The 13,865-nt window shown below is 39.8% G+C and overlaps 1 protein-coding gene across 1 annotated transcript; it reads right to left on the minus strand.

Annotated features, from left to right (window-relative positions):
- Positions 1-3,003: 3,003 nt before the first annotated feature.
- On the minus strand, positions 3,004-12,558 carry LOC119741214 (galactosylceramide sulfotransferase-like). The gene is made up of 5 exons (XM_038216946.1): positions 12,393-12,558; positions 9,668-9,833; positions 7,076-7,142; positions 5,113-5,551; positions 3,004-4,071 (listed from the first exon to the last, which is right to left on the minus strand). Exons 1-5 carry the CDS (start codon positions 12,556-12,558, stop codon positions 3,305-3,307), a joined length of 1,605 nt encoding a protein of 534 aa, XP_038072874.1. The 3' UTR covers positions 3,004-3,304.
- Positions 12,559-13,865: the final 1,307 nt, after the last annotated feature.

Genomic DNA, 13,865 nt, shown 5'->3' on the forward strand with positions numbered 1-13,865 from the left:
GATCGAGGGGGTGTGGGGGGGGGGGGGGTACTAAGCAGATAATTATTTATGGGTTATCTGCCTTAAAGTGATAACACAACAGTGCCGACTGTCGCGTCGGGGGGCGGGGGAGGGGAGGGTTGTAACGTAAGGATGTATTTCTTGCGGTCTACGTGGCCTACGTGAAATGTCCTGCCACGTCCACAACTAGATAACTGACCGTTGTTTATCGCAAAAAAACAGTAATAGGCCTAGCGGTTGCAGTAACCCGTATGCTTTTTATAGGGAGGAATTAAATTCTCAGTGTGGCTCCCATTAAACTCCCCCCCCCCAAAAAAAAACCCGTATAAATATTGGTCTTGTACTACTGGAATCCAAATACAATGAGCTACCAAAATGGGTGCGTTCGTTTAATTAGCTCAGTCAACATGGTGCACCACTGACCCTGCTTGTGGAGCGCGAGCAGAGTTGGTGGCGCATGGACATACGTCACACGAATGCGTTGTCCTTTCTAAGAAACGGACGGCGACTGGACAGCGGAAATCTCAAGTGAACTTAAAATTTAACTTAATTTGAAACCTAAAGGTAACTCATTTGTTGAGTTCATTGCGACGAAGAAAGAAAGCCCACTTTTTTCACTTTTGCAACTAACTGAAAAGCAGTAAAAGCAGTGCTAAAATCTAAAAAGACCTAATCAGAAACGAGCGTCTTGTCAGTGGCTACGGCCACGTACGTACGGCTAGAACGTGAGGATCCGAGGCCGCGGTTTAGCGTTACCGCGTGCGCGTCTGCCTTTACTGGAGGTCGATCCGGGTGAGCTACTCGAACGAATGTTGGAGCGCTCATTATGGGCCCGCCCAAATTACAAATTGAAAGCGCGACACGTGGCTCTCAAGTTACTGCGCGCATTTGCCTTTGTGCTTTGCCATCATTATTCATCGGCCCGCCCTAACTCCCGGTACACTTCAAGTCCTCTTTTTTTATAATTTAACATTTCAATCATACTGAGCATATTTTCTGAGAAACACAACACTCAAAAGGCCATGTTTTTTTTAGATACATGAATTTCGCTGCTCTGTTATAGCGCCAATTAAAGTATGAAATGGGATAACTTTCTCTAACAACCGGGACGCTTTGGCCTTTTAAGCTTTGTAACCACACGGCTTTATTTTCTTGAAACTCAAACTTTCCAACGTTCTTACAAAGTCTGGAGTGCTGAATGGCAACACACCAACCAATGAAAACTGGTATGCAAATGAATTAATGTTTTCATCGGATGGCATAACCGGCCCATGCTTATAAGCTGAGCACGTGACCTCTATTGTGTGGTATAACATATAGCAGATTGCATTCAGCCACTGTGTTAAATCATTGAATGCACAATAAATGCACAATGGGTACTCATGCGTATCCACGTTGAACAAAAGCACACACTTCTAAGATACATATTCATCACAAAAAATCACTTTCATGAGCCAAAACAACGTTTGAATTTCCTCCATGATGCTTGGTTTATTTAACCATTGAAAGAATACTCATACCAATATTGAAATTCACTTTAAAATACACATGCTACATTTCCACGTCTGTTTACGGTGGCAAAACATTCAAAAAGCACCTTTTTACAACACATGCTGCATATCAAGATAAATACATTTCCAGTCAATAAAAAATATGAATATACGTGTACAAACTTAATTTTTTTAAAACATTTTACGGAGTGAATTATTTTACGATAACTGCGTTTACAAAATGTAAAAAGGAATGCGATTTTTAGGTAGAAAAATAACATCTAAGCACACTGTTGAAACATTTGCACACGTTTATTTTTTTTAAATCTGCTACAGTTTTCACTATAAAAAAAGCAATTTCGACTTCATTAAAATATGATTAGCATTTCTTTCCGATAATTAAAACTTATTTTTATAAAAGCCATTTATTTACATTATTCTTTGGTAATTTAAGCACACAATTTTTTTGCCATTGTAATCTTTTATAACAAATCATATGACATATAAACAAATGACAGAGATTTAAAGGGAATATACAACATTCGCAAACATTAAAAAATAGAACTACAAAATTATATCATGAAATACCTTGCTTGACGGTTAATGAAGACAGTCTAAAGCATCCTGTAAGACCATGACACCTGGGATATTTGTATCAATTTCCAACACTTTTTCCAAAAACTGGCTTTTTTCAAATACTGCCCCCAATTTACCATATTTAGTTAGTCCACATTTTGTCTGCAATCGATTACACACTACCTATGAACGGGTACAAGCCAGCTAGACTCCTTGACCTTACAATTCCCCATGATGACTATTAAATGCTCTAAGTGGGGTAAGGGAACCAGACTACAGGAACACGATTGTTTTTCTTGTTTTTTTCCAGCATAGACTACAGGAACACGATTGTTTTTCTTGGTTTGTCCAGCATCTACGAACACGAAACTTCATACAAGTCAGTGAAACAATAATTTGCTATAAAATACTAACCCCCAAATACCAACTCCTCTTAATTGTATCAAAACTATTTGACATCCCTTTTTGGTGAATTTGATTGAAAAGTGCATTTCATTAAACATTAAAAATTGTCCCTGCTTTTCCGGACAACTGAGAGCGTTGTTGCTGTGATGTCATTTCAGGATCAGGAAGACACAGTTCAATTTAGGGGTTTTCTGTTAAAATTGTGAACCCAAATATTTCCTCATTAAAAAGACATCTTTGAGAAAAGTTTGCTCACTGGCTTACTGTATGTACTGAAACAACAAAGAATCACGTAAGGACAAAACAAATTTAAGACAGCATACATGTATATCCAAAATTCTGGCAACTTTTCATGCTGAAATAACTGTAACATTGAAGTTTATGCCTGAAATGACATCACACTTTTGCTCATGAATATGCATGGTATTCAAATCAGCATAAAAACCAGAAAGGCACCAAAACATTCTTGAAAGTGGTACAAAAATGAAAATAATGTCAAATGGTATACAAAGGTATATTTTTCAGTAAAAAAATTACATTGCAAGGGCCCTTTTAAGGAGGTCATTCCTCAATGCTTACTTTTGGATGGAAAGGATCATATGTCGATTCTAAATGGAATCGTGTCTCATTGATTCAAACAATTTTGGAAAAGCAGAAGCCTCATATTACACATTGCAGCACAAAATCATCACAAACGAATAAACTCTTAACCTAATGCACTAAATTAAACGACATGTTTATTAAAATGACACAACATACAAATGATAGATCTCAATGTAAGTGTAACCCTTTCAAATCCATTTAGCACACATGCAGTTTTTAAGAGAGCACCATTATTGCATTCCGTATCTCTTTTTTTGAATTTGTCGGATTTGAGCCGTGTAGAGCAATTCTGGCTCCGCCATTCTATTGCACATGACGTCATTGGACGCCTCCTTTTTCAACAGGAAACTATCAACTGGAATACCCGGTGGATGCCAAACTCTGTCGTTTTTGTTGGTCACCTCAGCAATGCAGCGCTTCTTGTAATATTCATTTCTCTCCCTAAGTTGTGCGACTTCCTTTTTCATTCGGTCGAATCCAAAAGCCTCGACCTTCTCCCAGAATGTCCGGTTGAAGGTTTCATAGAGTTTCGTATCCCCGTAGTTCCACTTCCGGATCTTGGTAGCTGCTTGTGGCGATACGGCCTTCACGGCCGACTTGCTGCGAGCATTTTGGACGAAGTAGACAACGTCGTCGAACTCCCAGCACATGAGGTCGCGCAGCAGAACAAGGGACTCGTCGAAATACTCGGTCATCATGACCAAGTCAAACTGGCCCTTCAGTTCCTCGATTTTTCTGTCAATTGCGCTCTGATCCCCAAGGTAAGCTTTGGGAAGCCCCAGACCGTACAGCATGGGATTCTTGATGTGTAGGATCCCTCCGTCTGCTATTCTGTAGTAGTATTCAGGTTTTTTTAGGAACAGCTCCAAGCCGCGATTATTTGGAAGGTGGTACTGCCAGGCCATGTTGTTATAGGTGAAGAGGGATTCGAACATAGGAACAGGGTCCCGAAGAATGGTGGCGTAAACGCTATTGACTGGCATCACCTCTGCCATACCTAAATAACAATAAATGAAAGGGGATACATATTTTGATCAGGATATTTTCATATCATACTTACAGTACTCAAATAAGTAACATCATTCTATTTGACGTTGTAATTTACTGATTTCATATGGGGGTTCTGTTTCAGTAAAGAAAAGGTTGCAACTGGTAAACAACATAATCACATCTCCAGTTGAAATTTGACAAATCAACATCGATTTGACAAAGTGACAAATTTTCAACTTTTATGTTTATTCAACTTTTATGTTTTATTCCAACCCGAAATTGAATTCCTATTTTCATTTTTTGGCCATCTGAAACCCTCTGAATGTTTTTTTTAATTTTTGGGCCACTAAAAGTGCCACCTTACGAGTTGTCTGGTTCCAAATTTGTACACTATTGATAGTTTGATACCAATTGTTGGGTGGGAACCAGTCTTCCCCTCGTAAACAGAATTAGTGTTGGGCTGCAAGTAATTCCAAATTTATTAAGTAATAATTCAATAACTAAACATCAGCTGAATTTTTTTTAGTGAGTGTCTCCTTCAAAAGTGAATAACTTTTGTATCACTAGAAAAGAAGCAATTTAGAAAAGGAATTTATTTTCAGGATGGAACTCGAAATGAGCATGGGGTAGCATCAATCCTGCAAAATCCTCCAATTGGCATCATGGGGAAAAAAACATATATCCTCAATCCTGCAAATTCCTCCCATTATTTCTGATTATGGTCTGTGGGGGGTGACCACTGCCTGAATCCTGCAAAATTTTGCGACAGTGACTGTCAATATGTTGAGGCTTGGCCAGTGACATCCTGGAGCAGTATATACAGAGGATTTCAAGCAAAATACAGGCCTATATTTATGCCTGGCTCGGCAAAAACAACACAAGGTCCGGCCCACAACCTCGACAAAGTGCATCCTACGAAATCAGTCACTGTCTTTTGCCATGTAACCTCAATCCTCCACGTTTCTTCGCTTTGGCAAAGAGGATTTTGAAGGATTCAGGGCGGTTAGGGTTAAGCTTCTGAAATTTATGTAGCTCAATTGTGAAGTACCTTTGGCATTGAAAACTGTATGGTGGCATAAAATGTTGTACTCCTCCACGGGAAACTTGATCATGTAGCGTTTGTTGAACGCCGAGTGGCCCAAATAGTTGCCGGCCGGCGGGAGAACGAAGTCCAACACGTGCGCCTCACCGTAGCGGAACAGGATATTCTGAATGGTGCTGCTGCTGCACTTGTGCATCTTGAAGAAGACGATGTTGGTGCGCGGATTGCAGCTTTTCCCTGACCCCTGATTGGTTGAAGGTGCTCTGTCGTGATTTGCCATGGCTTGGGACGATGATGCGTTATTAGCCTTCGCAATTTCCCGATGTATCAGAACGGCTTGCAAGGCCTCCGATTGTCTCTCAGTACCACGGCTGATGTTTGGCGTTGCATTCAATTGGAGTGTTTTCAGCAAAAAAGTGGAGACGTCTGCAACTCTAGTTAGATTCTGAAAGGGAGCGTTATGAAATATATCACGTGACAATGAATAAACTGCTGCAAACTGCTTGCTGACTGGATTGACCTGAAATATACAGATCATAAAAAGTCAGAGGGTCTAATCTGTTGATCTTAGCAGAATCTTTGTAAAACGCAAAATGACAGGGGCACAGAACACACATGTACACAAATATAACATTTTAAATTGGATTGCAACAAGGTGAAAATAAAGCAGAACTGCATATCACTGTAGATAAGTATACAGGGTGAGTAAAAGAAACAAAAATGTGGGGACCATGGTTTTAGTGAAGTTCTGCATATGTAGCACTTTCAAAATCAAGGATTTGACAGCCCAATTCATTTTCTTTTAGTACAAGAATCATTTAAATCACTCCTGTAATTGTTAGGTTACAGAATTTTAAGCACAACCACCATTTTAAAGTTATGTCCACGGATCACAACAAGGTAAGTGTTCTTTCAGCAAAATGAAAACAAATCAGATAGGGATGTGTGTGAATTGTTTTCGTTTTGCTGCAAGAGTGCACACCTTTTTTGTGATCCGCGAACAGAACTTTAAAACGGTGGTTGTGTTTAAAATTCTGTTACTTGAAAAGTACATGAGTGATTTGAATGATTCTTGTACTAAACGAAAGCTTATGAATCAGGCTTTCATATCCTAAATTTTGAAAGTGCTACATGCAGAACTTCAATCAAACAATGGTCTCGAGTCCCGACATTTGGGTTTCCTTTTCTTTGCTCACCCTGTATAGGATGAAAATAAGTTAGAGCAGTGCTCAAAATAATACGTTCTTCGTTTCCTAATTCTATTCCTGATGCAAGATGACCTGATGACACTGTGAAACACAACACGAGACCCAACTTATTTAACATACTGTAGGCCATGTCACCCAACACAACAAAATTGCCAAAGCTACTGAGTAATACACTCTTTTTGTTTACAAATCTTACACAACAAACATCAAAAGGAACAGTCTTCCTCGTTATTAATTAATATCTGCAAATGCAAGATGTGAAACTGAGTGCTAGTTATCAAATTTTCACCAAATTTACCAAATTTTAACATTTTCAAAATCTCTATTTGCAACTCACTCAATGTTCACAGTTACTGTTTAAAGTTACACAAGATCTTTTCTTTTTGTGCCTTTTTTTTTTGCAGGAAGACACTGTTCAATTTGGGGGTTTTCTGCTCAAATGGTGAACCCAAAAATATGCTCATTTAAAACATCAGTGAGAAAAGTTTGCTCACTGGCTTACTGTCATGTACTGACATAACAACGAATCACCAAAGAAAAGAAAATTTACGACAGAGAAATATCCAAAATAGTCTCGTTCCTTTTGCACAAAAACGTTATCATTCAGTACTGTTTTTGGATACAGGGAACATGACTGAAATGGTGGCAGCATGATAAAGGTCTATACACTGTTTTTGTGATATGAGTAGTGTCTTTGCATGTGAGAAGAGGATTGTCATGATTTTTTTCTATGGGTTCTTTTCAAGATTCAAGACACATACCTTGGTTTTACCTTCAGTTCCTCCTAGAAATTTATGAAGGTTGGGCAGTGAAGATTTGATCCCTGAGCTGGAAGTAAAAGTGTGATCATTGAGATGTCTGAAAACTGCAAATCTAAGAATACAGATTCACTGAAACACTACATATACAATGGTAACAAGATTGCTATCATTATCATGTCCTTAAATTGGCTGGTGTTCCTGGAAAAAATAGTTTTAACCCTAACCCCTTTGGGTATTTTTACTAGAAAGTATCCTGAATTCGCCAAAATCCATCAATTTTGCCATGCAATAAAATGTCAGTTGGCAGTGAATCCACCAGTTAGCCGGGAGTTAAGTGTTGAGATCCTGAATCCATCAAAGTCCCCCAACTGCTCAATATGGAGGTATCCTGAATCCATCAAAATCCTGCAGTACCGCTAGGCTTACCGTCCTGAATCCATTAAAATCCCCCAACTTTTTCAATATGGAGGTATCCTGATGCCGCCGAAATCCTCCAAAACAGGGGTGTGGATTTTGATGGATTCAGGTACGTTAATCAAGTTGGGTAGCGCCAGTGGCCATTGTAACAATGGCTGACTGAAGTCTAAACGCTGATGTTTTTTTTTAAACTAAAACCTACCCTGGCATGAAAAATGTGGAAACCGGATGAGAGGACTTGTGTCAATAGACAACTGTGAAACCAATTTCTCAAAGGCGACCATAGCGCTAGTTTAATTATCTCCTGGCAAAATATTGTTGACCTTGCAGAATTCTGCACTGAGGGAAATGTGGCCAGTGATGTTCAATGATGCAGAACTTATAACCACATCACAGTGGACTGATTAAACCCATTCATCCTGCAGTACCGCCCAGAACCACCCTCAGAATTGCTTTTGTTTAATTAGCCACCTGACCATGAAATAAATGTCATCATAAATAAAATGGAAAATGACTTGATGCATAAGTAATGCTTGCTGCACTTATGCTGTACTCTCATAAAAATGCGACCAGCAAGTGACAATTTCAAAGTCAAGTTCAAGCTGCTCTATCCATGTCTTCAACATATTCAGTTTTTCCCCCCAAACGAAATGTCAATTTGTTTCTTTTATTTAAACAAAAGGCTACTTTTTTTTCTACTATGGACTTTTCGACATACTGAAAATATGCTTTTATCTAGGGTTGTGCCAAAATGCACAGACTTGATACACACCTGAATTATCATTGGGCCGCAAATAATTCAAAATTGGAAAGAAATTGTACAGGAAATACTCAATAAGTCCAACAACTTTTGTATTGCTTAAAAAAATTGCTTAAAAAACAAATAACTTTTTTTCGGGGTGAAATTAGAAAATAGCCTGGGGGAGCAACTTTAAGCTTGAAATTTTGTCTCATTTCAAGAACATAACTTTTTCCACAAATAAAAAGCAGGTTGCTATAATTCGTCGTTTCAGTGTGTAACTGTAATCGGCTGAATGTGAATGTGTCCCGGACGCTGATTTGGGTGCAATTCAAAACATAACTCAGCAACTTTTGAATTGAAATCGAGATCCTAAAATATTGTTTTCTCGGAATGTACAGCATTTACTGAGCTAAAACTTCAGCAGGTTAATTATTAAGCACTCTTGTTTAGATTTTGAGCACTTTTGTTGCTTCAAATGAAAACAATTATATACACGTACTCTACCTTTAACAGAATCAGAGAAATAAAAATAAAAAATGGAACATTACTTGCTTTTCTAATGTCCCAACACAGTTCTGTACCAAAGAATGACATTTACAAGAATTTGTTTAATAGGTCGAAAATAAACAGAAAAATAAATATATATGCTGAATCACAGTGTAAAGAGAAAATTAAATTTTGTTAAAGTTGAACAAAGAAATTGACAGGAAAAATTAAAGTCCTGAATACTGGAGGTTCGAACCTCTGGTAATTCAGAGGTGGCAGGTTCAAACCCCATTCTAGTCAACTTAAAAAAAAAAATATTACAATGCATCCAGTAAGTTTCCTAATTGAAAAACGCGGCCCAATTTTGTTTTTTAGAGAGTATTTTTGGCCAGTCAACCAGCTGCAGTGAGTTTGTTTCTGCATTCAATAGGGGATTTTGAACAATACAGGACAATAGGGTCCCCTATTCCTGAAGGTCCCCAATTTACGATTGTGTACAAAACATATGGGAGGTTGTCCTAAAAAGTACAAGCGAAAGAGGGACGGGGTCCCCTCTTGCAGGCAAATACACTCTTGTGTGCATTTGTTTATGGTGTAAATTGAGGACACACACGTGCAACATCATCGGTGAATCGATGACAGGTACCAAATCGAGGACGACCCCGATTAGAAAATGTGTACAAAACCAATGAGAGCTAGCTGTTGCGAAAAAGTTAGTGTACAAACAAAGGAAAAGGGAAGAGGAACAAAAGAAAATCCTCAATTTACTCCATAAACAAATGTGCGCATGTTTGAGGGTTTATCGTGGTGCATGGCAGTTCACACCTATTATGTCACAGACATTTAAGGCCCATGCAATTATTACACAACAGTGCATTTTCTCATATGGCAAATATTGAGTCTGGTTGAGTGAGGATTGATAACAGGAGAACAGCAAACAAACCCACCTTCTCAATTTGGAAGAAGTGTCAACAACGACATGTTTGATACCATCGTACTGGATGTAACCAACTGTGACCATCAGTAGAAGAAACACGGCCAGCCCAACCGAGGCCACTTGCTTGGATAATGTCATGACGACTGTGGTGACGTCTGAAACAATGTCTGGGCACACTGCGGATGAAGACATATAGAACTTGTAGCCATATAGTATACAAATATTGAGTGGCTCAGCATGGAATGGGAGGAATATTATCGCTCGGTAAAATCTGGACTTTTCATTTCACGAGGCGAAGCAGAGTGAACTGGAAAAGTCCAGATTTTACCGAGCGATAATATTCCTCCCATTTCACAATTTAAAGCCACTCAATATTTGTTTTATATAACTGACATATAGATCCTTGTCATTTGATATATTTGAACTTTTGTTTTCAATACAAAACTGAAGGAAAATCTATTTCTCTCTTCAAAACCACCCATCACGAAAATGTTTGAACCTAACGCTGTATCGCTGGCTCTTGGAACAATACGCGCTACGCGCAACGCTGAACGCGCACACCAGCATTCATTTGCACACAAATACCGCGTCATGATCCTAACTGTTGAATAGTATTTCCCATTCCCCATGGGCGGATAGTACTTTTTGAGCCGCGGCGGTGAATGGGAGCAATAACGAATGTCATGTGATGTGAGTTCCACCAATCAAATGACTAGGATCTGTATGTCAGTTATATAATAGACCTTATTGCAAATATCACTTAATCTGTGATTTCGGTATTGGATGGAGAAACGTGAGCTAGAAGCTCCCATTTATTTCATAGTCACGCCAACAAAAGTGATAAGTGAGGTCCCAAATGCAATGCCCTCCATGTTGAAAAAAATATGGGTGGGAACTCTCTGACCACTTGAACAGGCAGGCTACTCCTGAACTAAGACGACCGCTACAGTGATTGAATACCATGGAAATCAGAGACCAAGGAACAAATTGGGTGATGTTCCAGTTGCAAATTCTTTAGTTTGTGGGCACGTGTGGTCTAGCGGTGGAGCACAGGATTCATGATCATAAGGTTGTGGGTTCGAGCCCCGCCGTGGCCATGCGTGTTGTGCCCTTGAGTAAGGTGCTTTACACAATTACTCCTCTCAACCCAGGTGTTACATGGGTACCGGCATTATTCAATGCTGGGAAGGTAACAGACTCGCTGAGGAGAAGGTGTGGCGATCCCCCCACGGCGGAATATGAGTCTGGCCCAATCGCTATGGGCACTCAGTTCCTGTTAGCACAGGTTCGGCATCTTTACCTTTCTTTACCTTTAGTTTGTGTCACAAAAACTGGAAAGCTTAATTTTTTAAGTTGGTTTTGAATATCCGGTTGCTAAAATCCAAACCGAATAGTGGAATTCAAACCGAATTTAAAAAAATCTTGATTTTAATCCCACCACTAGATTTTGGACAATCGCTACCAAGCACTGAGGGAAGGAAAAAGCGGAAAAGTCTGTGTTGTTTCTCTTTCCGCAATACTTGCTATCCACTGTAAAAACGCACTTTAGGAGTAATTTGTGATAAGACTTTTGAATTCACACAGTGGACAACACAAAATAATCAACATACTATCCCAAGACATGGGCGGATCTTGGAACAATACCACAGGGTTGATAGGAAGTAAGCCACTCAAAAGCCTTTCCTGGTCATGGGTGGGGAGGGAAGGGTGGGGAGGGAAGGGTGGGGAGGGGCAGGGGTGTAAGACTGGGGGAGGGGGAGGAGGGGTACACCGTACATGTATATATCCTCCCCCCCCCCTACTTTTTGACCAGGGGGATGGGCTATTGAAGCATCCCCCCACTTTTCGTGATGAGAAAAAGAAATGTGGATTTCGAGGTATTTTTCTAACATCCCAACAACAAAAATGTATTCAATAGCACTGAAAGTGGAGAAAGAAAGTACAAAAGCTTTGTAAATGCACCTTTTTGATGTAAGCAAGAGTATACATATCTATATTTTGATGTGATGAAATCACATCAAAATTGTGGATAAAAAGTAATAAGTACATTTTCAGTGACATTTACATTCCAACACATGTTTTGAGAACATTTAGGGAAAAACAATTAAGCCACTTTATCTCTACACAAGACAAGTCTTCATACCCCCCCCCCCCCCCCCCCCCACCCCCCACCCACCACCACAAAAAAAACAAATAAATCAAGGGAGGGAAAAAGGCGATAAGCTTACTGCATGGTTGATATGAAAACTTGACATTACTCATACAAGACAGCAGTTGATTTATACAATTTCCACTAAAAGGGGCATTGCGGCCTGAAATCCCTGAAAATTTCATGTTTTGGATTGTTTACTTACACTATTTAAAAGGTCTAGTTGAAAGGAAACGAACCTAAAATTTATGTATCCAGGACTGAGAAACATTTCCAATTTTGTTAGGAAATACTTGAACATTTTCTTGACTCTCCATATGTAGGCTTTGTATACAACCGCTGAAATGGTGTCAGGTTGCAACATTCCTTACTTGATTAATTCCATATTAGGCCTACCATTCATCTGTGAACAGGTGAATCATTGTTATGTGCATCAATGGATTGGGTGGCACCTGATCAATGTGTACGTACGTGTACTGTGTTAAGCCCACCTGAGCAACGACTACGAGAAAACTCACCGTAAATGCCGTAACTCACTGCGTAAGTTACCCTCGAAATAAAATGCAATATAACACAGGGAACTTACCATAGTAAATGCTAAGTACACTTTGTGATGTCTTAGACGGTTTGTAAATTACGGGTTTGGACAAAAGCCGGCACTTTCTTTGAACATTTCTTGAACATTTCTTGAACATTTCTTGAAGGCCGCTGGCACGGCAAGCGAACTGTGTACACAAGTACTGTACACACATCCTTACGTCTTCAATATCGACTGGTGCATGTCTCAGACGAACCGTGCAATGCACGCTTTAGAAGTCGGAATACCAGACGTGTATTATTGAAGAGATTGCGGCTATTTCGAGCCCTCACAATCCTCATACATATATCGATCGCTTCTTCTTCTTCTTCTGCAGTAGCACTGGCAGTAATTTACTGGTTCCTGTGACATTTAGAAATTACCGTATGCTAGTAAAACGTCTGGGTCGAGAAAATGTAGGTAAAAAAAGGTGCATGCTGGGTAAGTTTTAATGAAAAATTCGTTACTTTGGCGCCAATCTTTGACAAGTCCGAACGACGCACGTGCTTGGGATATGGGCACCCTGCCGGTATCAGGTCAACTCGGACCCAAACAAGTCGGACCCATGCCAAGTCGGACCCATGCCAACTTGGACCCACGCCAACTCGGACCCACTACCAACTCGGACCCACTACCAACTCGGACCCACGACCAACTCGGACCCACGACCAAGTCGGACCCACGACCAACTCGGACCCACTACCAACTCGAGTTGGCATGGGTCCGAGGGCTTGGGTCCGAGTTGGTTTGGGTCCGAGTTGGATCGAAACCCTGCCCATGGGCTGCCGCGGTGACATAATGGTCGGCAGTAAACAAGAACCATGCACGAACTAAATATATGCATCGTACATGTTCGTGTAAGCATGGAGGAAGAATGTTAGTGAACAGTGTGTTTAACACCGTGCAGCCAGTATGTGATGAACGAATCGGACATTTTGTAAGATTTTCATTCTGTGTCTTTACTTTGAAGTTTGTGGGATATTCCTCCATGGTTATTTTAATTTATTACAATGTAACAAAGGCACAAAAATGTTCACTCACAATTCTACCCTAATTATGTATTGACCAAGACTTGTTATTTTCAATTTATGATATGTGACTGTGACTTGTGTGAGGTTGTAAAAAAGGGCCTCCCGCTACTTTTTTTTGTCGTTGAATTTGTATAGCTCATGACTGAGTTACAACTTGTAACTCGGTCATGATCTACACAATTCAACGACAACATGACAGGTCTTTTAGGCCAAATAAAAAAAAAAACATGTTTAGCATCCTGCTTTTTGAAAAAAAAGGAAGCGGGAGGCCCTTCTTTTCCCCTCCAAAATGGCCGCCCAACCGGGCTATTTTTTAAGATTGCTGCCAGTTTTTTTTTTTTAATGGCCGCCATTGGACTCAGAGAATGACATACCAGCTTTATATGGGCTAGATGCAACAGACAAAGAGGCCAAAGTGATGTCACTTTTTAAAATTTATCATTTTTCGTTT

The sequence above is a fragment of the Patiria miniata genome, unplaced genomic scaffold (genome assembly GCF_015706575.1).
Source record: "Patiria miniata isolate m_02_andy unplaced genomic scaffold, ASM1570657v1 HiC_scaffold_5, whole genome shotgun sequence".
Taxonomy (NCBI): Eukaryota; Metazoa; Echinodermata; class Asteroidea; order Valvatida; family Asterinidae; genus Patiria; species Patiria miniata.

Bases quoted from the DNA above. Each gene is read 5' to 3' on its own strand.
- LOC119741214 (XM_038216946.1), bottom strand. From the start codon at position 12,558: ATGTGTGTACAGTACTTGTGTACACAGTTCGCTTGCCGTGCCAGCGGC. The intron at 9,834-12,392 runs GTAAGTTCCCTG...CTTCATCCGCAG, and splicing joins TGTACTTAGCATTTACTATG to TGTGCCCAGACATTGTTTCA. The intron at 7,143-9,667 runs GTGGGTTTGTTT...TTTTACTTCCAG, and splicing joins ACTTCTTCCAAATTGAGAAG to CTCAGGGATCAAATCTTCAC.